Source organism: Equus przewalskii, chromosome 4, assembly GCF_037783145.1.
Source record: "Equus przewalskii isolate Varuska chromosome 4, EquPr2, whole genome shotgun sequence".
Classification (NCBI taxonomy): domain Eukaryota; kingdom Metazoa; phylum Chordata; class Mammalia; order Perissodactyla; family Equidae; genus Equus; species Equus przewalskii.
The window spans coordinates 7,508,597-7,532,082 of NC_091834.1; the positions used below are offsets into that span (position 1 = coordinate 7,508,597).

The following is a 23,486-nucleotide window of genomic DNA, read 5'->3' on the forward strand; positions in this document are numbered from 1 at the left end:
CGAGTTGAGTGGGTCCCGGGGCGGGCGGGCGCCGAGGGCCCAGCGCAGCGGGGAAGCCTTGGCCGCGGGGCCGGCGCTTCCCTCCGTCTCCCGCCGCCCCCCTGGGACTGGTGCCCTTCCCCGGGCGGAAGAGAAGGTGGGCTCCGGAACGTGGCCGCCGCGCTTCTCTCTAAAGCAAGTATTTAACCCAAGAATTGGGACTTCTCGGTGGACGCAGGAGAGGAGAGCCGAGGTTGCCGGGCTCTTGGCTTGTCCTCCACAAGCACAGCGGGTGGGAGTTAGTAGCTAGCCAGCTTTATCTGTCACACGCCTTGGTTCGAAGTCCTGGGGTAAAGCAAGCGGGAAAAGGGTGGGGAGGCCAGTTTGCCAGGGATGAGTAATAGGGAGAGCCGAGAGTCGATGAAGAAGAAAGACTGAACCAGGAAAAGACAAGTGGGACTCCGTTTCTGCCCTCTTTCCCTTGAGACCGCGACCTCATGCCTATTCTACCTCTTCTCAGTTTCAGCCACGTGCTATGAGCGACGCCAGGCCTTTTATTACAAACTGATGGATGTTCCATATCACAAATTAACAGTATTGAAGCTGTAAAGTCGTCGAGTTCGCGTTATTTCTCCGCTGATCCATCTGCATTATTCACCTCGATTTCTCCCAAGATAAATACTGATAAATGAACAGGTCAGCCACACGTGTGCAAGAAGGCTAAGCATTTCTTCGGAAAAAAAAGAAAGAAACTGTAATATATCTTTTCCTTTGTGTACAACAGGTATGTACACAGGGAACCAATTTTCGCAATTCTAGAGCTACATGGGTCTCTTGATTTCTGCTAACAGTATTTCAAGACGGTACTATAGTAGTACTTACCCTGTGCCAGATGCTCTTCTAAGTACTTTATAGATCTAAACGCATTAAAAACTCATAACAACTGAAGTGAGCAAGTCTCATGGTACACTGCATTGTGCTTTCTCCTTCATATAATTTGTTTGATCTCAGTCATGGTGTGAATAGGATTGATTGTTCTGAATGGAGGTCACACAAATTGCCAAGTGCAGTGTGCTCAGCCTCACATTAGGTTTCGTGATCCATAATACACAAAATTTGTTCTTAATTTTTTAATGTTGATGACTAAGCATTATCTTTGGATTATGGGTTGTTTTTCTTTGCTTGGCTTTTACACTGGAAGGTTTTAGAAGAGTTGCTCATTCAATGAAGAGCTTTGAGCCTGTACTGTACATACCAGCGTGAGTTTACAAACGTTAAGACTCGATCCCTCTCTTTTCCCAAAGGAGCTAATAGGTAAGGCAGAAACCCATTTAAACAAACAGTTGTACCAGGTGCTTTGGAGTGAGTGGATTTATTCCCAAGCTTGGTTGCAAGTTGAAATCACCTGGAAAGCTTTCAAAACCACTGATGGCCTGCATCCCAAGCCCGGAGATTCACATTTAATTGATCTGGGATATGGTTTGGGCATCTTGATTCTTTAAAACTCCCCAGATCATTGTAATGTCCAACCAAGGTTGAGAACTACTGATTTATTCATTTAGCAAATATGCATTGAGGGAGGCCTCCTTTGTGCCATGTACTGAGACTACAAGAATGAATAAGAATGAAATTATTCTTGCTAACGTCACTAATGAGCTAGTTGCCATTGGACACTTTTTAGTCTTGACTTTTCTGTGACGTTTAAGATGCGTGTCCCCTCCCTCCTCTGTGACGACACTTTCCCCTTTCTTGGTTTTTGACTATGACTTTTCAGGTTTATTCCTCCCAGCTCTGGAGTTCCTCTCTCTGTCTCCTTTGCATTCTTTTTTTTTCTCTTTTCATTTAAATGTTGGTACTTCTAAGGATTTCTTGTGAGATATGGCATCCTTAAGTACTTTGTCCGTGTTTTTAGTTTCAACTTATTACCTAAAAGTTCAAGACTCAATCTACATCTCTAGTTTTTTTCTTGAGTACTGTATCTATATAACCAGTTATGAGGCCTCACCACCTGGAAATCCCATGAGCACCTCAGGTTTGGTGTGCCCAAATGTAAACTCGTGTTTCCCTGCCAAAACCTATTCCTCCTTCTGGTTCTGTATCCTTGGTTGGAATGCCATCCAGTCTCTAAAGCCAAAAGTGTACACATCATCTTGGAATTCTCTCTTATTATATAACATGCACTGTCATCAAGTGTTTTATACCTCCTAAATATCTTGCCAGCTTATTTGTATTTCTAAGAAGCTCTTAAGTGTGTTCTCTTTCCTCTGTCCTCATTCCTAGAGTCCCAGATTAGGTACTCAGTATGCATGGCCTGGACTACTACAATGGCTTCCTTACTCATATTTTGCTAACAGCCCAACCCCCCCACCCCCCCAGTGAAATCTTTCTAAATCGGAAATCTGATCATGTCATTTCCCTGCTCAAGTATTTCAATTACAACTAATATACAAGGAGAGACAGCCTGTACAAAAATATCTGGTACACCCATGGAAGTATGTCATATGCACATGTTGAGTGCATACGTAAAAATCACCCATAGAGGAGGAAAAATGGCTGAGGACCAAGGCCCTATAGTATAAAATCTAAAGAATTTTAGCCTAACGTGTAAGGCTCATAACTGTCGAGGCCCTCTCCTTCTCTAGTCTAGTTACAGTTCAAGCACTGAATGGTTCACTGAAAACAGCAAGCATTTTTATGCCGCTAAGGCTTTATATGTGTTGTGCTCTGTAACCAGGCACTCCTCCATCTCCCATGTAGTGTCTGCTCAAGCTTTTCCTCCTCCACTGTTGATGACTTCCCTCACTTCTCTAGACAGTTATTTTCACAATGCTTAAATTGTGTGTGTGTGTATGAGAGCTATTATTATATAAATGTATGTAACTCCCTAATACATTTTTGAGGACACAGGAAGTGTACTTTCTTCTGTATTCCCACCTGCAGCAGGAACTTAATATTTGTTATATGAATAAAAACACATCCATGCCCTCAAAAACTCAAGAAGAGACAGACGTGTTGTTATACTCTATAAAAGTAATTGCAAATGCACATGATAACAGAGGAGTGTCTAGGGTGTAGTGGGTAAATAAGGTCAGCTGGGATTCAGAGAAGATTGTCAGAGTCATCAAGATGGGGGATTATGAGTACAGAAACTGGGGCAATGAAGATGTGCCCAAGACTTAATAAAAGGTACCACTGGGTTGACACAGTTGAGGGAGATGGAGAAGTGGAGGACAAGCCCCAGGTGTCTGACTTGAGTTAGCAGGGATGGATGGTGATGGCATAACCAGGATATGAAATGCAAGAGAAAATAAACAAATTTGATTCATGAAAAGAAAGCTACTTTTCTGTTGCTTTATACTTTACCTGTGTCCTTCTAATGATGAATTTTCACAAAAAAAGATAAGCTTGTAACTTTGTCTAGGTTTTATTAAGTCAGACTGATTGAACAGTGATCAGTAAAACTAGTTTCTCTTACTCTAGCTGTGTACTCTACCTAAGGAAGTTGAAATTAGTGGTTTCTATTTAGGTTATATCAGTACTTTCAGGATTAGCCAGGTAAATTGCATGTTGAGCAATTAGGCCTTTCAAAAGTTGGCCCATATCTGTTTTTAAGTTACTAAGGCCAAAAACTGGAATATGGAAAGCAGCCAATGCTATTAAATTATAGGATGTTAAGTAGAGCAACTGTAAAATACTTATAAACTACCTAATTTAATCACTTGTACCTCTGGGTATAAAAGTGATTTACTATGCAATTGTGTAATTACAGCTGATTTTCACTACATAATACTGTATTTAAATTTCTAAAAATAATTAAAGATAAAATGTATCTTCTGATTCAAATACAAAGAAGAGGATTTGAGAATAAGAATGAACATTAAACATACCAGTATATGGTTTGAAACGCTAACTACTTAAAGTTGTTCTATGAATGCCATTTAACATTCCTGGATAAAAGAAGATATTTCAAACTACCAGACATACACAGTATTATATATGAAGTGATTCAAATCAAATTTCTTGGCTTGTCAATGCCAAACAAAGTAACATGGAAAAATTAAAAAGTAACACGAAAAATCGTAACATGATATTCTGGAAGAAAAACTTGTCATTTTCCACGTTTCCACATGAGCAGTTATTAATTTGAGCAGAAAATGTTACTATAGTGAGTTAAGTATAGAACTTGAAACTGGTAGCGTTTGACTTGAACAAGCATATTTTGTACAGTGTGCTAGAAACTATCAGTTGACTTATAAATAGAGGCAGAATTCTGTAGTTTCCTATTCGATACTGTGAAAAGAAGCTGAAAAGACTCCTGAGCCCGTAAGTCTGATGAAAAAAATCTGTTCTTGGCAATTGAAATTGTTACGATGATGGGAATTCATCTAACTAAAGTACCTTTTCTCCATGCAAACTGATTGTCTTTTTCAGATTTGAAACAAATCTGTATTCATGAAGAGTGATTGCATACAAACCACAACATGTCAAGAAAGAAAAAAAGATCCCATGGAAATGTTTCATTCTGGGCAGCTGGTAAAAGTCTGTGCCCCCATGGTTCGATATTCAAAGTAAGTATTGTCAGTTGGTTAATGAGCTAGGATATGATTTCCTTTTCATGCGCCGACTTTTTTAAAGACAGACCACCCCCCCCCCCACATGGGATCTTTAGACCCCTACCTTTGGGATCGTGATCTAGGCTTGAGTCCTGGTGCTACCACTTGCCTGGTATGTGGGGCCCTGGTAAACAATTAACTTTTTCCAAACTTCACTCTGTATCTATAAAAATGGTAGCATTTATAACTCCCACCTATAAAGATAATAGTGGATATTAAGTACATATATTATGTAAATATATATGAACATTTATGCACACGTTTTTGTGTGGACGTAAGTCTTCGTTTGTCTGGGACAGATCCCCAGGACTGCACTTGCTGAGTCGTATGGTAGTTGTGTGTTTCGTTTTTTAAGAAACTGCCAAGTTTTCCAGAGTGACTACCATTTTATGCTCTCGCCAACAGCTTAGGAGGAATCTAGTTTCTCCTCATCCTCGCCGACTTTTGATAATACCACTGCCTTTTATTTTAGCCGTTCTGGTAGGCGTGCAGTGATATCTCATTGTGGTTTTACTTTCTGTTTCCTTTATGGCTAGTGATGTTGAACACCTTTTCATGTTTCATTTGTCATCTGTATATTGTTGAAGAAATGTTTCTTCATGTCTTTTTGCCCATATTCTAATTGGATTGTTTGCTCTTTTACTATTGAGGTTTTTTTTTTTAATTGTGGTAAAATACCTGCAACATAAAATTTACCATTTGAAACATTTTTAAGTGTACAGTTCAATAGTGTAAGTACATTCACATTGTTGTACCTACAGTCCCTAAAACTCTTTCCATCTTACAAAACTGAAACTCTGTACCCGTTGAACAATAACTTTGCCTTCCTCAGCCCCTGGCAACCATCATTCTATGGTTTTTTGCTCTATGAATTTGACAACTCTAGTTACCTGATTATAAGTGGAATCATACAGTATTTGTCTTTTTTTTTTTTAAAGATTGGCATCTGAGCTAACATCTGTTGCCAATCTTTTTGTTTCTTCTTCTTCTCCCCAAAGCCCCCCAGTACATAGTTGTATAATCTAGCTGTAGGTCCTTCTGGTTGTGCTATGAGGGATGCCGCCCCAGCATGGCTTGATGAGCGGTGCTAGGTCCACGCCTAGGATCTGAACCAGCAAAACCCTGGGCTGCCGAAGTGGAGCGTGCAAACTTAACCACTCGGCCATGGGGCCGGCTCCCAGTATTTGTCTTTTTGAGACTGACTTATTTCACTGTGCATATCCTCAAGGTTCATCCATGTTGTGGCAATTCTATTTTTAAATTTTTGAGGAATCACCATGCTGTTTTCCACAGCAGCTGCACCATTTTATGTTCCCAACAGCAGAGCACAAGGATTCCAGGTTCTCCACATTCTCATCGGCACTTGTTATTTTCTGGGGAGTGGGGGGCAGATGTTTTTTATAGCCCTCCTAATAGGTGTGAAGTGGTATCCCATTGTGGGTTGGATTTGTATTTGCCTTGTGATGTTGAGCACTTCTTCATGTGCTTGTTGGCCATTTGTGTATCTTCTTTGGCAGAATGTCTATTCAAGTCTTTTGCCCATTTTTGAATGAGGTTGTTGTTTTTTGTTGTTGAGTTTCTGTTCACTATTCAATTTTGAAAGTTCTCCGTATATTCGAGATACAATTCTTTTGTTAGATATGTGGTTTGCAAACATTTTCTCCCACTGTGTAGCTTGTCTTTTTATCCTTTTAAAAAGGTCTTTTGCAGAGCAAAATTTTTTATGTAATGATGAAGTCCATTTTATCAATTTTTCCTCTTATAAATTGTGCTTTTGTTGTAGAGTACAAGAAGTCTTTATGTAGCTCTAGATCCTAAAGATTTTCTCCTATGTTTTTTTCTAAGTCTTATAGTTTTATGTTTTACGTTTAAGTCCATGATCAGTTTTGAGTTAATTTTTGTGTAAGTGTGAGAATTAGGTTGAGGTTCATTTTTTTGCCTATGGATGTCTACTCCAGCACCATTTGTTGAAGAGGCTGTCTTTCCACTATTGAATTGCTTTTGTATCTTTATCAAAAATCAGTTGGACATGTTTGTATGGTTCTTTTTTGGATTTACTCTTCCGTTCCATTGATCTGTGTGTCTATCCCTCCACCAGTACCACAGTCTTGATTACTTTAACTGTATAAGTCTTGAAAGTAGGTAGATGGATTTTTCTTTTTCAGAATTGTTTTGGCTATTCTAGTTCCTTTGCCTTTCCAAATAAATTTTAGAATGATCTTTTCTGTATCTACAAAAAATCTTGCTGGAATTTCCGTAAGAATTAAAATATATCTATCAATTTGGGGAGAATTTAATTTCTCCCAGTTCATGAACACAGTACATCTCTCCATTTATTTAGATCTTTGATTTCTTTCATCAGTGTTGTATAGTTTTCAGCATACCAATTCTGTACATGTTTTGTAAGACTTAACACCACATTATTTTTCTACTTTTAATTTCAGTGTCCATGTGTTCATTGCTGGTATACAGAAATAAAATTGGTTTTTATATGTTGATCTTGTATCTTGAGAGCATGCTAAATTCACTTATTGGTTCTAGGAGGTTCTTTTTGTAAATTCCTTGGGATTGTCTGTGTAGACAATCATGTCATCTGCATACAGGGACAACTTTACTCCTTCCTTTCTTTTATATGCCTTTTATTTCTTTTTCATGCCTTGTTGCACTGCCTAGAGGTTCCAGCACTATGTTGAAGAAGAGTGATGAAAGCAGGTATCTTTGCCTGGTTCTGATCTTGTTCTTTCTTTCACCTTTAAGTATAAGTTAGCTGTAGAATTTTTTCTGACTGCTGTGCCAGCCCCAAGAGGTTTTTTGGTTTTTTTTTTTTTTTTTATCATGAATGAGCATTGTTTTGTCAAAAGCTTTTTCTGCATCAATTGATATAATCATGGGATTTTTCTTCTTTAGCCTGTTAATATGGTAGATTACATTGATTCTGAATATTGAACCTTCAGTTTTAACTGGCTTTTTCTGACACCACCACAGCAGGGGAAAGATGAGAAGGCACCACTTCATTATCAGGTGGAGGTAGAAGTCCAGGTTCCCCACTTGGTCTCCTTTGACACTCTGGGGACAGGGGGCTCCTCATTACTTCTGAGCAGGAGTGAGAGTTCCAGCTCCCCTGGAGGGGGTGGTCTGGTAACTGCTGGGTGATGATGAAAGTCTTGGCTCTTCTCTTAACATCCTCTGACGTTACTCCACCTGGGAGGGAGAAGGGCACCTCACTACTGCTGGGTAGGTGTGGAAGTCCAGGCTCCCTGTGTCGTCTCCACTGACAGCGCTGAGTGAGACCTTGTTACTGGCCAGCAGGAATTAAAGTCCCAGCTTCCTACCTGGCCTCTTCTGACCTCGCCATGGAGGGGTGCTGGAGAACCTTGTTACAGTCTTGGGAAGGTAGACGACTAGGCTCCCCTCTTAACCTTTGTTTGTGGAGAGGGGCCACAGTTTTTTCTCTGGTGTTTGGCTGTAGCAGAGCCACTATTACCTAAAGTTTTCTCTCTTGCTGGGCTGCCCCTTTCCTGGTCCTTTGGTTAGAGAGCACAGATTTTTGTGGGGCTGTTTTTGTCTGCACCCATTAGTATTTCCAGGTTGCCAGCCTCTTCAACTGCAAGTCTGGAATGTTTGAGGTAAAAAAAAAAAACCCAGGGTACTCAACATTGTCATTCCTCAGGTCCTGAGGTCACTAGCCTGTCTGCTGTCTTCTCTCTGCCTTTCAGAGTTTTCTTATGTTTGTTTTCTATGTAATATCCAGGGTTTTTAGTTGTGCTAAGCAGGGCGAACAGGGAAAAGTACATCTACTCCATCTTCCCGGAGGTAAAACTTTCCTCTAATAAATGTTTCATGATTAACTAAATTAAACTTAAAAGTACGCATGATTATGGTGTTTTCTAGATGCGTAATTAATGTTTTATATGCCCACAGGTTGGCTTTTAGAACGCTGGTAAGAAAATACAGTTGTGATCTGTGCTATACACCAATGATAGTTGCTGCTGATTTTGTCAGATCCGTAAAAGCCAGAGACAGTGAATTTACCACAAACCAAGGTATGTGAAACCCAGAGTTTACTTTGTAAAACTTTAAAAAAAAAAAAACCTAAGCTATCTTGTCTAATCAGAGTCAACACAATTCAGAGATTTTATTTTAAAATCTTTTAGGTTTTATGGTTTTATAAGTTTTTTTAAATTCGTTTTTACTCAGGGCCTTATAAACCACGGATGATAGATCCAGGTGTAAGGTCAGCCTTCCTTAGGGCCCTTTCCTCTCACCTGGACTCTAGATTAGACTCCTGTCTCACTGCCTCCAGTCTTGTCCGGTTCCAAACTATCTTCCAGTCAGCACAAAGTGACCTTCCTAAAATGTAAGTTTGATCACATCTGTTCCCCCAAAAATCCTTCTTGGACCTCTCATTGCCTAAAGCAGTGGTTCTCAAAGTTTAATTCCCCAGACCAGGAACATCATCCAGAAATGTGTTAGAAATGGAAATTCTCAGACTCCACCCCTGACCCACTGCATCAGGAGCTCTGGGTATCTGGTCCAGCAATCTATTTTAAAAAGCCCTCCAGGTGATTCTGAGCTTGCTAAAGCTTGAGAACCACTAGACGAAAGAGTAAAATTCCGGCACCTGTGGATAATATACAAGGTTCTTCATGATCTAGACTCTGAATACCTCTTCTGCAGCTTTATCTTCCATCAGTTTCTCTCCACAGCCCACCAACTTTATTCTTTAAAAGTAGTAAGTTATTTTGAGTCCCTGAAGATGCCCTGTCCTCTCATACTTCTCTGCCTGGAATATCCTTCTCAGCCATTCCTGTCTCCCAGATCTCTCTCTCTCTGGCACATGACAGTTCGTGCTTCTTAATCCAGCTCTCAGAGTTTGTGGCCAGGGAACTCTGCTTATCACCCTCCACCCACGTCTTCCTCAGCACAGCTTTTTGTTGTACTTCATGCTTGTCGCTATTGCCATCAAGTTGATTCCAACTCCCAGTGACCCTGTGTACAGCACAACAGAACCCTGCCTGGTGTTTTTGCTCCATCCTCTCACCTTCCAGCGCTATATCAGACATACTCTGCTACTATTCTTAGGGTTTTCAAGGCCAGTTTTTTTGGAAGTGGGTGGCCAGGTCCTTCTTCCTTGTCCGTCTTAGTCTGGAAGCTCTACTGAAGCTTACATCTTCAAGAAAAAGCAAATTCTCCTATCCCATGATAATCCTGGAAAACAGTGGATTGTCGTAGAAATTCTGAATCACTGGAACTTGGGTGATACCCAGAAATCTGCATTTTGGTACCCAGTGACTCATAGAGGTAGCACTCAAAAAAAACTTTAGAAAAATGAAACTGCATCTATCCAGAGTTCATAACACTAATCCAAAGATGAGAAAAACATGTCCTCTGAACCTAGGAAAGCTCTGATACATTTGGCTATAAACTTTTATATGTAAGAAAAGAGCACAAATATACTGAAAGACAAACCAAAAAGCAGGAAAAATATTTACAGTGTTTTTTATATTTATGATAGATGACTGAGCTAATTTGTTTTATTAAGAAAATAATAAAGGAACAACTAAAAGAAAAATTGCACATAGAAAAATGTGCGAAGAATATAGAGAGAGAGCCCACAAATAAAAATGTACGGGGCTGGCCCCGTGGCCAAGTGGTTAAGTTCGCGCGCTCAGCTGCAGGCGGCCCAGTGTTTCGTTGGTTGGAATCCTGGGCGCGGACATGGCACTGCTCATCAGACCACGCTGAGGCAGCGTCCCACATGCCACAACTAGAAGGACCCACAACGAAATATACAACTATGTACCGGGGGGCTTTGGGGAGAAAAAAAAAAGGAGAAAAATAAAGTCTTTAAAAAAAAAATGTACACTGTTGGATATACAATGTGAGATAAATCATGAGGAAACAAGAATTTTCATCCATATTGGTGTGTATCTATATTGGTAACATCTTCTGAAAGAAAATTTTACAATATCGATCAAAATGTTAAACGCCTATCCAACAGTTATGCTCCTAGGAATGTACTCTATGGATATACTCACAAAAGCATGTATATAATAGTATCATCGTCATAGCATTGTTTCCAAGAGCCACAAATGAAAAACAATCTAGAAGGACACTGTATGTTCCATTCATACAGTGAAATGTGCCACTAAAAAGAAGAAAATCGATCCGAGTACAGTTCCCAGATACATCATGGGGGAAAAGAGTGGTAGGCATAGCAATGTATATAGAATGCTCACATTTGTTTAAATTTTACAGGTATACATAAAATTGTTCTAGAATAAACTAATTCTCACTTTTGGGAAAGAGGTCTGTCAAGAGTGTTGTACTCTTCATTTTATTAAATTTTATACTGTTTGGATTTGTACTAAATGTAAATTGCTTTTAGTCTAAAATATTTAAAATTATTTTAATGCTATCTTGTTGGAACAGATGCTTCTTGGGCTAAAAATAGTTATTGTTATTTTATCCTATACACATGTTAGAGTTTGCTATCTGGTGTGTATGCGTGTGCATGTTTCTGTGAATTTTAATGTGGAGCTATTCGTTTCATCAGGTGATTGCCCATTGATTGTTCAGTTTGCTGCTAATGATGCAAGACTTTTATCTGATGCTGCTCGTATAGTCTGTCCTTATGCGAATGGAATAGACATTAACTGTGGTTGTCCTCAGAGGTAAAGCTCAAAGAAGTTGGAAGAATTTTCAAAAAGATTAGGAAAAACCTATGTGAACATGGTAAACTATCTTTCTAGTTTTCCAAGAATTAAAAAGTAAGGAAAATAGAGTTAAAGCACTTGGGCTTTGAATAAAAAGCATGAAAAAATAAGGAAAGATTATTTAGGAAGATACCTGCAGAGGTATTTTCAGATGGCTAAAAAAACAGCGTAGACGCTCTGGACAAGTGTCCGTCTCACCTCACTGCTGGAATTTTTTTTATGCATGGATCTGCCTTGAACCTTATCCAGAAGTAGTTTGTAGCAGTCCCTAAAATGTATTTTTACTGCCGTATCAGACATACTTGCTCTGGAAACTGTGATTCTGTGATTTGGGAGATCACCACTTGTTTTCTCCTAATTAATTTTCTTTATAAGAATACCTTTTTATAATTACCTTTTCTTTTCATACCACAGTTGTTTGGCTGAGTCTAAGTAACTGGCGGTTGATAGGATGTCCTCAATTTGACAATACCCCTCCTTCCTGGCACTATACTGTATTATCTGTCAATAATTCAAAATGTGTCCAAAGAATAAAATCAAGGTTTTAAGTACAGCATAAGCCAAATCAGATTAGACATATTTGATACTCATTAGGAGACTTAAATAAGCTGTTTAGTGGTGTTGGAATGCTGTAAGCCAAAAGTATCTTTCTACTATTAAGACTAATAAAACCTCTTGTTATGGACAATAAACATCAAATTTGGAATTTAAAAAATCTGAAGTAATTGCAATTAATTACAAATACTTAAATCTGTTTTGGTTGAATGAATTTTAATTTAATTTTCTCCCTTGCCAATGAAAACTATTTCCCATAAGTATTTTTTGATCTGGGAACATGTTTTCCTAATCTCATATTGATCCACCTAGAAATGCTGGATCTATGAATTGTAAAAATCTGATTTCACTCCCCATTGCTAGATAGAGAAATGGATAGATGCACTTCCAGTGCTTTTAGAATTGTATCTTGTCTCCCATCTATTTGCAATTTACTTGTTGTTGTATTTGCTTTATAAAGGTGGGCAATGGCAGAAGGTTATGGAGCTTGCTTAATAAACAAGCCAGAGCTTGTTCAAGATATGGTGAAACAAGTAAGAAATCAAGTGGAAAATCCCAGATTTTCCGTCTCTATTAAGATAAGGTAAAGACAATATTTTAATGTATTGATAATATAGTCCATTACTTAGGAAATAAAAGAATATTCCTTTTGTCTGGGAGTGTGGGGGGTGGGGTCTGTCCTTAATAAATTGGTAGCTGGTCTATGGAAATGTTGAAACAAGACATGTAGTAAATGAATATATACCATAATTTTTATTTATAATTCAGAACAACTTCCTCTTTAAATTTTTTAATGGAAATTAAAACATGCCTTTATTATTAAAAACTTTCCCCCAAAAGAAACCCTCAACTTTTCCATGTACTATTTAATTAATGCTAAGAAACATTCCTGGTACCAAGAGTAGAAAATAAGAATGATATTTGCACTAAAATTTCACAATGAAAAGAAAATAAACCAGGAATTGGTTTTTTGGTGACAGGTTAAAAACGTATTTCAAGGGCTGGCCCCGTGGCCGAGTGGTTAAGTTCGCGCGCTCTGCTGCAGGCGGCCCAGTGTTTCGTTGGTTCGAGTCCTGGGCGCGGACATGGCACTGCTCACCAGACCACGCTGAGGCGGCATCCCACATGCCGCAACTGGAGGGACCCACAGCGAAGAGTATACAACTATGTACCGGGGGGCTTTGGGGAGAAAAAGGAAAAAAATAAAATCTTTAAAAAAAAAAAAAAAACATATTTCAAGATAAAGTATTATATTCTCCCACTTGTGGATTGGGCATGCACAGCAAATATTAGAATAGCATCTTTCAATCCATCTGTGGCAGTATTTGCTGACCTTTTCAGTTATCAAAGCCAAAATAAGAGGAGCACTAGGTAAGATAAAACTTACTTGTCATCCTATTATTGCCAATAGTGAAATAACTAAATGTGAAGGCTTACCTGGGAACTGATCCCCGAACAGAACCTCATTGATAGTCACATGTAATGGTAATATGGTACAGCAAAGCTAAGTAATATATTAGATAAATATTATCTTATTTAGTTTATTAATTTTAGCATGAAGATTTATGTGCTGTGAAAAGATAGATATAATTTTGAAATTGTAGGATCCATGATGACCTTACAAGAACTGTAGATCTTTGTCGAAAGGCCGAAGCAACCGGAGTTTCCTGGATCACAGTCCATGGAAGAACTGTTGAAGAAAGACACCAGCCAGTTCACTATGAGGCCATTAAAATAATTAAGGACAATGCGTCTATACCTGTGATTGCTAATGGAGACATCAGAAGCTTAAAAGAAGCAGAAAATGTGCGGCATATTACTGGGACAGATGGTAAGAAATAAGTAGTTGAGGTTTTTGTCTTTTAATTAGCAAAAAAAAAGTGGGAGTGGGAGAGTAATGTTAATATGATTTTCATTATTCTTCTTTAAAACAGAGCCATATTTTCCTATTATACTGACTTGAGCTAAGCAATTTATTTAAATGATGTTAAGTCTTCTACTTAAAACAATATATTATTTTAATTGGGGTAAACTAATTCAGTTACTTTTCTGCCACCATAATATCCAGTGAGTGACCAGTTAAGAACCTTCCAGGGACCGGCCCCGGGTGCCTACTGGTTAACTTTGGCCTGCTCTGCTTCAGCGGCCCCAGTTCACTTCCCTGGCATGGACCTACACCACTGTCTGTTAGCACCCCTGCTGTGGTGGCGGCTCATGTGCAAAAAGAGGAAGATTGGCAGTGGATGTTAGCCCAGGGCGAATCTTCCTCAGCAAAAAAAAAAAAGAATCTTCCAGATAGCCTATTAGTAAAATAGAATACCTAGAACAGAAATGAGAGTTAGTGAACACAAGACTGGTCACAGGAACCAAAAGAACCCCAGACGGCTATGCAGTTTCATTCACCCCTTAAATTATTGGCATACCAAGCCCTGTGATACCTATTGCTAGACGGGAGAATGCAGATAAAGTTAAGTGTAAGCAAACCCAATTTATGACAATCTGGAATTACCCTAAAAAAACTCTAGGGGCCGGCCGGGTGGCGCAGCAGTTAAGTGCGCACGTTCCGCTTCTCAGCGGCCCAGGGTTCACCGGTTTGGATCCCGGGTGCGGACATGGCACCACTTGGCAAGCCGTGCTGTGGTAGGCATCCCACATAGAAAGTAGAGGAAGATGGGCACAGATGTTAGCTCAGGGCCAGTCTTCCTCAGCAAAAAGAGGAGGATTGGCAGTAGTTAGCTGAGAGCTAATATTCCTCAAAAAAAATTAAAAAAAAAATCTCTAAAGACTAATTGTTTAATGTAGAAGTCTTAAAAAAGTAAATTAAGGAAGAATTCCTCTAAGTACATTGAAACTTTCTTGGTTTCCAAAAGTATCAAAATAGTTCTATACTTGAATTAAGTACACTAATATAAGGGTCTTGTGAAACCTTTTAATACTACTTTATTTTTAATATTCTCAGTTTGTTTCATTGAGTTTGACCTCATAACCATGAGTTCTTAATGTGTGGACGGGTGTGATGTGCTTTCATTTGTAGGTGTGATGGTTGCAAGAGGACTCTTAGCAAACCCAGCCATGTTTGCAGGATATGAGGAGACCCCGCTGAAATGCGTCTCGGACTGGGTTGACATTGCTCTTGAACTTGGAACTCCTTATATATGTTTCCATCAGCATTTAATGTACATGATGGAAAAGATAACTTCAAGGCAGGAAAAGAGAGTATTTAACGCTTTGTCAAGCACATCAGCAGTCTTAGATTACCTTAGAGACCATTATGGGATTTGACGGGACTTCCTAAATTATTTTAATAGATACTTCATTTTATATCTACAATGAAACCACCCAAGGTCACATCTTGGTTTTTACTTTAAATCAGTGGCTCTCAAACATTAGTATAAAAACAGTGCTCTGAGAGCATTTTTACAAGTCACTCCTAGACCCCATCCTCAGAGATTCTGATTCAGTAAATCTCTAGGATGGACCCAAAATTTACAGTTTTAAAGAAGACCCCAGGTGGTTCAAACATCCTGGGCATCCTAGGTCCAAACATTGACAAACATTGTTCTGAATCCTATTATGAATTTTTAAAAAGTGAGAAATTTTTTCCTAAAGGAATCATGTTTTTAACATTTTTAAATAAATAAAACTTTTTAATACTAAACATAAGACTCATGGTATCTATAATATGAAGTACGTTTTTAATGAAAAAATAAGTGCAGAGAAGTGACAGAACAAATGCCAACATCTATATAAAATGAAAAGGAACAAGAAATTCTGTATAGAATTGCATTCAGGCTTAGATTAAAAGTTCAAGTTAGAGGGGATAGCCTTGTGGTGTAGTGGTTAAGTTCGTGCACTCCACTTCAGCAGCAGAGTTCCAGGGTTCAGATCCCAGGGGCGGATCTACAGCACTCATAAGCCATGCTGTGGTGGCAGCTAACAAAGTAGAGGAGGATTGGCACAGATAATTAGCTCAGGGCTAATCTTCCTCAAGCACAAAAAAAGGAAGATTGTCAGCAGATGTTAGCTTAGGGTGAATCTTCCTCAGCAAAAAAAAAATTCCAATTAGAAAATCAAACTGATACTTCCTAACTCATGAATTACACACCTCAAGGTATTTATTTCAAATTGTATGTAACTGAATTTAATTAGGTGTGATGTTTTGCTATAATTTAAAACAGATTCCATGAAACTCTTTAAATGACATTAAATTTGTTACCTTTCAAGCCTTCTAGACCTTAGAAGATTGAGACCTTGATGTATATACCTGTACCTAAAATGATAAAATTAATTTCATCCCCCTACATCTTAAATATAAAAAATTTGGTAGCTAATTTGGAGATGATTATATATTTGAAATACTATTCCCTGGACAGTAGTAACCAGGTTTTCTTTTTAATTTAAAAACCTAATTTTCATACCGTTTTTAGTGATGTTATTTTTATGCTTCCCAGCAGTTGACAATAATTTTAACTTTAAAGTTCCATGGTTTGGGAATGTTACTAATAGAATTTTGTTATTGGTGAATGTGCCACTGCAAGAATTATCTCAGGTTAAAATAAAACAGTTCTTAATTAAGATATTGGTATATTACCAACATGAAAACTGCTCTCAGGTGACTGACTAAAACTGCTTAATTCAAGAGTTTGGGAATATTAAATGAATCAGTTTTAACATAAGCACTGTGTTGCTGTATTTTTTTCTCAGGCACATTCTGTGCTTTCATTTTTCAAGTAAGGTATTTTTCACGATAACTGGCTTTCTCATTTGATATGAGTAGTATGTAGGAAATAGGGAGCTATAGTCAGAACTTACTCATTTTTGTGTTTGTAAATTAAATTTACAAGTTATGTTTATAAATTAGGAAGTGAATTATAGTGGCTTTGTCAGCACAGCAGCATAATTAGAGTAAGGTGCACAGCCTTTCAAAGGAACCAGCGTGAAGGGCAAGCAGTCCTAAACGTGTTTCATTTTTTTTTAAAAAACCCCTTCCTTATGGTTAATTTATGTTGTCTTTTTTCTTTCTCTCTTTTACATGGGATCAAGTGTGATAAGAAAAAAGCACTGACTTAAATGTGTTTTTATATTCTATAATTACATTTTTATTTTAATCATTTGTTTAATGTTCCCAAAATAATTGTCTCCAGCAGGATACTTTTATTTCCATTCCTGATTTCTGGTCAATATTGAAAAAAACTTCAATAACTTGAGTGTATTCACGCAATTTGAAACAGTGGAAAATAGTAATAGAAAGAATATACTCACACCCACATTGTTTTCCTTTCCTATCAGTCCCCAGGCATCACCCTAAAGTTTACTGCCTCCTTCTGACACCGGCCCTAATGTCACTTCCACCCTAAATTAAACCCAGAAAATACGGGGTTAAAACCAAAGCACTCAGTCCCTGCTCACTCCCTGGGTTCGTGGCTCCACAATCCACTATCCACTGTGGAGACAGCTGGCCAGGGACATCCACCTGGATTCCTTACCACCTCGTCCCCGCAAGCAGCGGCCCAAGGCCCAACGCAGGCTGGGGGGAAAGCTGTGACCAGCAAGGCCACTGACCCCACCACCACCACCATCTGCAAGCAGCCACATTCCTCCCAAACGTTTAAAGTCCCTGGCCTCCCATCTTTGGGGGAGACCACAGGAAAGGAGACAAATTTGAGGGCTGTCTCCGGACTGATGTCATCCGAAATAAAAACCCTTCCTTGCCAGGAACCTGGCGCTCCAGCTTTCGGTGGCCCCTCCCGTGTGGCGGGTAGGGAACCGAGGCTTGCAGGCGCTAACACTCCCGGCCCAGGGACAGCAGCAGAAAATCACGCAGAAAGGGGATGTTTTGACGCTACACATTCTCCTGCGTTCTCAGAAGGACAAAATGCTGCCCGGCCGTCCAACCCTGGCCCTGCTGTCTAACTAGCACTCAATTCCGGCCGATGAAACCGTTTGTGCCACAACCGAGAGACGCAGCGGGAAGAGCGCGTAGAGCGCGTTGCAGCACCGCCCGCCCATGCTGCATCCCGGGTCTGGCCCCCACCGGCCCCCTCCCTTCTCCCCGGCCACGCCCCCGCCCCGGCCTCAGGCTGTTAGGCATGCGCAGTCGCCCGGCCCCGTGGGGCCCCGCCCACCGCCGTCAGCCAGCGGTTCCGCGCCTCTCGCGCCCGCGCAGCCCTGCTCCGGGGGAGTGGGCGGGGCCGCAGCCGCGGGAGGGCGCTGCCCGCTCCGCCTCCTCCCGTCTCCGCGAGTTGTGACGCGCGGGCGCCGGGCCGGAGCAGCGCGGGGAGCCGCGAGCCGCGGCCGGGTAAGGCCGCCGGGGTCGGGGCCGGGGGCGCGCGGCCCTCCGCCGTTGGGGCTCGGGGCTCCGGAGCGGCGTTCGCGGGGCGGGACCCTGAGGCGCGGGCGTTGGGGAGGGCGACGTTGGGCGGCGGTCGCCGGAGCTGGCCGGCCCGCTCGCCCTGGGTGCCGCAGGCCGCCGCGGAGGAGGCTCCGGGCGCCGGCCCCGGCCCTGCCCGCCCTGCCGGCCGCCGCGGGTTGAGGTGGGGCGCCCCGGCCCTGCCCGCCCTGCCGGCCGCCGCGGGTTGAGGTGGGGCGCCCCGGCCCTGCCCGCCCTGCCGGCCGCCGCGGGTTGAGGTGGGGCGCCCCGGCCCGCGCCGCCCGGGGTGTGCGACAGGCGACGGCGGACTCAAGCAGGCTTTCTCTGTTTAGGTGCGAAGAGCGACATGACGCTCCAGTGGGTGGCAGTTGCAACCTTTCTGTACGCTGAAATAGGACTCATTCTCATCTTCTGTCTGCCTTTTATTCCTCCCCAGAGGTAGGAAACCTCCAGCGCGTTGCCGTGGTAAATAGAGGACTGGCTCCTGTCCGCTGCTTGGTGTGATAGGGAAAAAGTTCCTTAAGATTCAGAAGTTCTGAGTGCTGATGCGTAAACGGGGCTCTTTAAAAATAAACTCACCATTGCACAAATTAGGTGGTATATAATGACGGTATTAAAAGGTATAAGACTTTTTATGATATGTACAAATGAGTTAACTCTTTTCCCCTCTCTTCTAAAAGCAAAAGGGCCTGGTCCCTTCCGTTCTGTTGATTACAGATATAATAAATCGATGGTTATACTTTTAACACCTGTCTTGTCCATCAGGTTGTACTCTTGTTTTATTGCCCTGGGCTGGAACAGTGAACTAAATAGAGATGAATGACAGATTATGTTTCCAGCACAGCATGGGCGCTGAAATGTTTCACTGCGGCAGGGGAATGACAGTTGTGAAACTTAAGCCAATAAGTGATTCTTAGTTTTGGCCTTATGTAACCAAGAAGTAGTTTCCTTAATGCTTCATAGCAATTTTACTACTCCCCCCTCCCCTATATATTAGAGGTGCTGAATATGAAAAGCGTCAGAACCATACATCAGCATTAGTTCCTTGGTAAATCACCTTTGGAGGTCTTTAAGTACTGAGTATTTTAATTGAAGCACTGGGTCACTTTACCTTTGTAATAATGCCCTTATTAGGAATGCAGTTTTAGATCCAAAAACTTGATAGTATGAATGGTGAAATACACGTGTAATGAAAATGTTGCAAGACGTTTGCTCATGCTCACGAGGCGAAAGCTTTCGTTAAGTGAGATGGCAGAGATAACCCACTGAAGTTTAGGAAGATCCCAGGCCTGGAAGAGACGTAGGAAAGTTTTTCCCTTGGCTCAGTCAGGATCCAGCTAGTCTTGCACAACTCTTCACTTGCTTCTTATTTACCTAGATTTCTTCCCGCTTCTGTCCTTTTCTATCAGCTGTACCATCACTTTTTTCTTCCTTACTAAAGAAAAACGTTGAATCATACTGTAGGAAGGAGCCTTAGAGATGATTTTATCCAGACTGCTCGTTCTGTAGATCTTGTACTGAGACCCAAAGAGGAAAAGTGGCCTGACTAGCTGGTCTATGGCAGATTCCAGACAAGATTCTGGCTTTTAGTGTAGCGCTCTTTCTGCTCTGTCACCTTCCTCCTCATCCTGTTAATTTTGTTTCAAATCCTCAGTAACACCTGATTTGCTTTTTTGGTAATACTTGCAACAATAACATCCTATATTCAAGAGAAAGATATTATTTATAAACATTGGATTTATAAATAAGGCTTCGGAATTTGCAAAAAAAAGTTTTTTCCTCTGTTGATCTTTGCTGCATCAAAATGATCCATTATGGATTTTTTTCTTCCGGCCAAATGTAATTTTTTTCCTTTCCTGATCGAGTAGCTGTTTGATAGATGTGTGTATATGTACACACATTGTATAAATGTACCCTCATGTACAAATATGCATAAGAAAATATATATATACACGTAAATTACAGTATGTCATTACTCTGTGGATCCATGTCTTTTTATCGTTTATATACATATCCCCATAATCTTCAAAAAGAAGCTTTCAGTCTTCATTTAATTTGTCTCTCTATTCTTTTCTCACATAACCCACTTGTTGAAGACACATGCTCTGGGTCAGCATGCCTGGGTTTATATTCTGCCTCTACATGTTACTGTGTGACCTTGGGCAAGTTATTTACCATCTCTGGCCAGTTTCCCCACCAGTAAAATGGAAGTTAATACTAATATCTACCTCATATGGAGGTTGTGGTGATTAAATGAGCTAAAACATGTTAAAGTGCTTAGAACTGTGGTTTAGTCAGGACTCAATATATTTTAGCTGTTATTAGCCCTTGCTTGAATTGCATCTTCTTATAAACTGCTAGTTGTTCCCTGTAGGGGTCTCTTTTGTGTTCCCTTTCATACTGGCCCTTGAAGATATGTGAATTCACATTTGGGCCTAGATCAAGGTATTGCCGCTCTGTTCTCTTTCTACAAATATAAAAGTTTTGTGATGTAAAAGTTGAAGACCGTCCTTGGGATTGGAAGCACAGAGAGAGGAGGGACTGCCTTCATCTATGTCAATCTCCCGCTCCCCGCCAACTTCAAGTGAAGTTGTTTTCAAAACTTATTAGTCAATACTTAGTCATAATCGTAAAATAAAACTTAAGTTGTAAGCGCTTGATGTGTGTTTAAATGTTTATTACCTTTGTATGTCTCCTTTAGACTCAGTTAATGTGTTATTCAGTTAAAATGTCTGTGTTCCAAGTTTGTTACCTTCCCAATTGTGTGATGGATTACTTTGTCACTCTTTACCGTTTATAATTCCTGCTTTCTTACCTCTGTGTCTTTGCTTATACTACTCAATCCATCTAGACTATTTATTTCCTCTTTTCATTTCCTCAGTGTCCAAATCTTGATATGGGTGGTAATTACATGTGTATATATATATGTAAAAATTCCTCAAGTTATTTCTTTAAGATTTTTGTACTTTACTGTATACATGTAATACCTCAATGCTTTTTTTAATTCCCTCCTGGTGAAGGTAGAGAAACTCTTTTACTTGGAGTAGATGTTAAAAGTGTACTGTATGAAAATAAATAGTGCAGAATTTGGACCCCCTACTCTTGAAATTTTGCTGATGGTTAGACCAATAGGTCTTTGGTTCTGAGTTATTACTCCGATTAGAGAAAAGATATAAAGTGATAGCTTCTTTCAGCAGTATGACATTTTACTGTAAGATTTCCTTTTTAAGGTTTTGATCATGTATATTTAAAAGTTATTTTCACTTCAGAATATTTAAGCCACCAGTCAGAAGATAAACAAGTGTCAGTTTGTTATTAAATTTGAAAAAGTTGTTCTTTATTTCATGAGACATTCTTATGTGACATAAAAAATTAAATTTCTGTAATTCTTTTCATTTACTACAGTTACCAAAATGTTACTTCAGTATTTATAAAGTATTTCAAAACCTTCTTTTGATTTTTTTTACCTAATTTAATTGTATCGCTTTACAGATGGCAGAAGATTTTTTCATTTAATGTGTGGGGTAAAATTGCAACTTTCTGGAACAAGGCTTTCCTTACTATTATAGTCCTATTAATTGTTCTGTTTCTAGGTAAGTACTAGATTCCTCCTTTGAATAAGTGTAACTCTAGTTTTCTTTTTAATTAACAGATTCATTAGTTTTTGATTAACTTGATGTTGCTATTGGTTCCACAGTTGACTTTATATAGTATATTGTCAGTATATAGAGTAGATAATGATATATTGATACACGGTTGATGCATATTACTATTCTCTATGCACAAGCATAAAATTCAGCTGAGTGCAGTGAGTGTTAACCTCTTTTAAGTTGCTTTAAGATTTAAATGCAGCAATGCATAGCCCGCTTTTCAGAGGTACCAGTTGTACGATCCTTTGTAACTGGGGTGTCCTTGGCACCCAGAGATCTTAGCTGTTAGGGGGGCAAATAGAGGAATAGAATCGTTAGGCCCTCAAGGGAAGTCCCATATAGAGAGTGTGAATCTTGTTTGGATCCTGGCTAAAAAATTACAACACAGACATTGGGGCAAAAATTTGAATATGGAGTGGTTGTTAGGTAATACTAGGGAATTTTTGTTAACTTTAGTTATGATAACAGCATTGTTATTATAGAGCAGAGGCCAGCAGCCTACAGCCTGATGGCCAAATGCTTATTTTTGTAAATTAAGTTTTATCAGAACATAACTACACCCATTTGTTTACATATTGTCTATGTCTGTTTACATGGACAACTATAGAGTAGAGTAGTTGGGACAGAGACCATATGGCCTGAAACATTTACTGTTTGCCCCTTTCAGAGAAAGTTTACCAACACCTGTTATATAGTAATATGTCTTAGGAGATGCATGCTGAAATATTTAGTAATAAAATGTCATGATGTTTTCAACTTACTTTCTAATGGTTAAAAAAAAAGACAGGTAAAGCAAATATGGCAAACTGTTAACAATTGTTAAATTTAGGTGGTGGAAATATAGGTGTTCATTGTACTAGTTTTTTAGCATGTTTGAACTTTTCACGATAGCAGGTATCTTTGAAATTAGAAGAGGAATTTCCTGTCAAACCAGAAATTCCGTGAGTCTTAATAATTACAATTTTTTTTAGAAGAAATCACTGAGCTCAGAGTGATTAAGTGATTTGTTTAAGATCACCCAGCTATTTCTTGGCATTTCAGGTTTTGAAAGACATTACAGAGGATGTCTTCCCTCAGAGCTGTGTTGTGGGTTAAGTAGGTTTTACAGGGGCCATCTTGGAACCATCACCACCATGTACACCACTGTTTTGTGAGAAAATGTTTCCAACTTTCCACACCACAAGCCTCTGATGTGGAATCCTCTTTGTAAAACTGGGAACAGCTGGGGTGAGAGGGTATAAGTGGGTAAATGTATCATGAGGTGAATAGGTTTGTGCCTCATCTAAAAATGTATTTGCCTCATAGTATGTTATTGTTAATGTTATCAATTGAATCTCCAGCCGTATAAGAAATAACACTAAACAAGTAAAGAACAATAAGGAAAACAGGTCCCAACTCTGCCAGCAGCTAATTAAATGACCTCTGGAATGGCACTTCCTCTCTCTGAGTTTGGTTTATCCTTTTGCAAAATAGAGAAGGAAGTAATTTTTGCTGCTCCTACTAACTCTAGAAGAGTGTTGTAATCTTCTCACTCTAAAATTATCACAAGAATTTTTACTGAAACTGCCACATACCCACAGAAGGAAAGAGAACTGTAGTCAAA

At 39.8% G+C, this 23,486-nt stretch overlaps 2 protein-coding genes across 10 annotated transcripts in view; both read left to right on the forward strand.

The window, feature by feature from the left end:
- The first annotated feature begins 34 nt into the window (after positions 1–34).
- DUS4L (dihydrouridine synthase 4 like) lies at positions 35–15,521 on the forward strand. Of its 2 annotated transcripts, none has more exons than XM_070617171.1 (8): positions 35–174; positions 500–763; positions 4,411–4,547; positions 8,514–8,635; positions 8,790–8,949; positions 12,324–12,446; positions 13,468–13,694; positions 14,898–15,521. In XM_070617171.1, the coding sequence occupies exons 3-8, from the start codon at positions 4,432–4,434 to the stop codon at positions 15,143–15,145; spliced, it is 996 nt and encodes a 331-aa protein (XP_070473272.1). In that variant the 5' UTR covers positions 35–174; positions 500–763; positions 4,411–4,431; the 3' UTR covers positions 15,146–15,521. The 2 variants fall into 2 exon arrangements, with proteins under 2 accessions (XP_070473272.1, XP_008530443.1); XM_008532221.2 differs by lacking the exon at positions 8,790–8,949 and adding an exon at positions 11,149–11,266.
- Positions 15,522–17,614: 2,093 nt separating this feature from the next.
- The window catches only part of BCAP29 (B cell receptor associated protein 29), a 40,353-nt gene continuing 34,481 nt past the window's right edge, over positions 17,615–23,486 (forward strand). For 2 of the 8 annotated variants that reach the window (XM_070617174.1, XM_070617178.1), the window contains exons 1-3: positions 18,224–18,396; positions 18,491–18,671; positions 21,726–21,826. In XM_070617174.1, coding sequence (XP_070473275.1) covers positions 18,580–18,671; positions 21,726–21,826 — 193 coding nt within the window. In that variant the 5' untranslated portion in view covers positions 18,224–18,396; positions 18,491–18,579. Of the gene's footprint in view, positions 18,162–18,185; positions 18,397–18,447; positions 18,672–21,725; positions 21,827–23,486 lie in introns of those variants that run through there. The other 6 variants (XM_070617175.1, XM_070617179.1, XM_070617176.1 and 3 more) reach the window with 5 other exon arrangements.

Excerpts from the sequence above, each read along its gene's own strand:
- DUS4L (XM_070617171.1), top strand. The coding sequence starts at position 4,432 with ATGAAGAGTGATTGCATACAAACCACAACATGTCAAGAAAGAAAAAAA. Across the intron at positions 8,950-12,323 it reads CAAAGTGACCTTCCTAAAAT|GTGGGCAATGGCAGAAGGTT; the intron begins GTAAGTTTGATC and ends TGCTTTATAAAG. Across the intron at positions 12,447-13,467 it reads TCCGTCTCTATTAAGATAAG|GATCCATGATGACCTTACAA; the intron begins GTAAAGACAATA and ends TTGAAATTGTAG.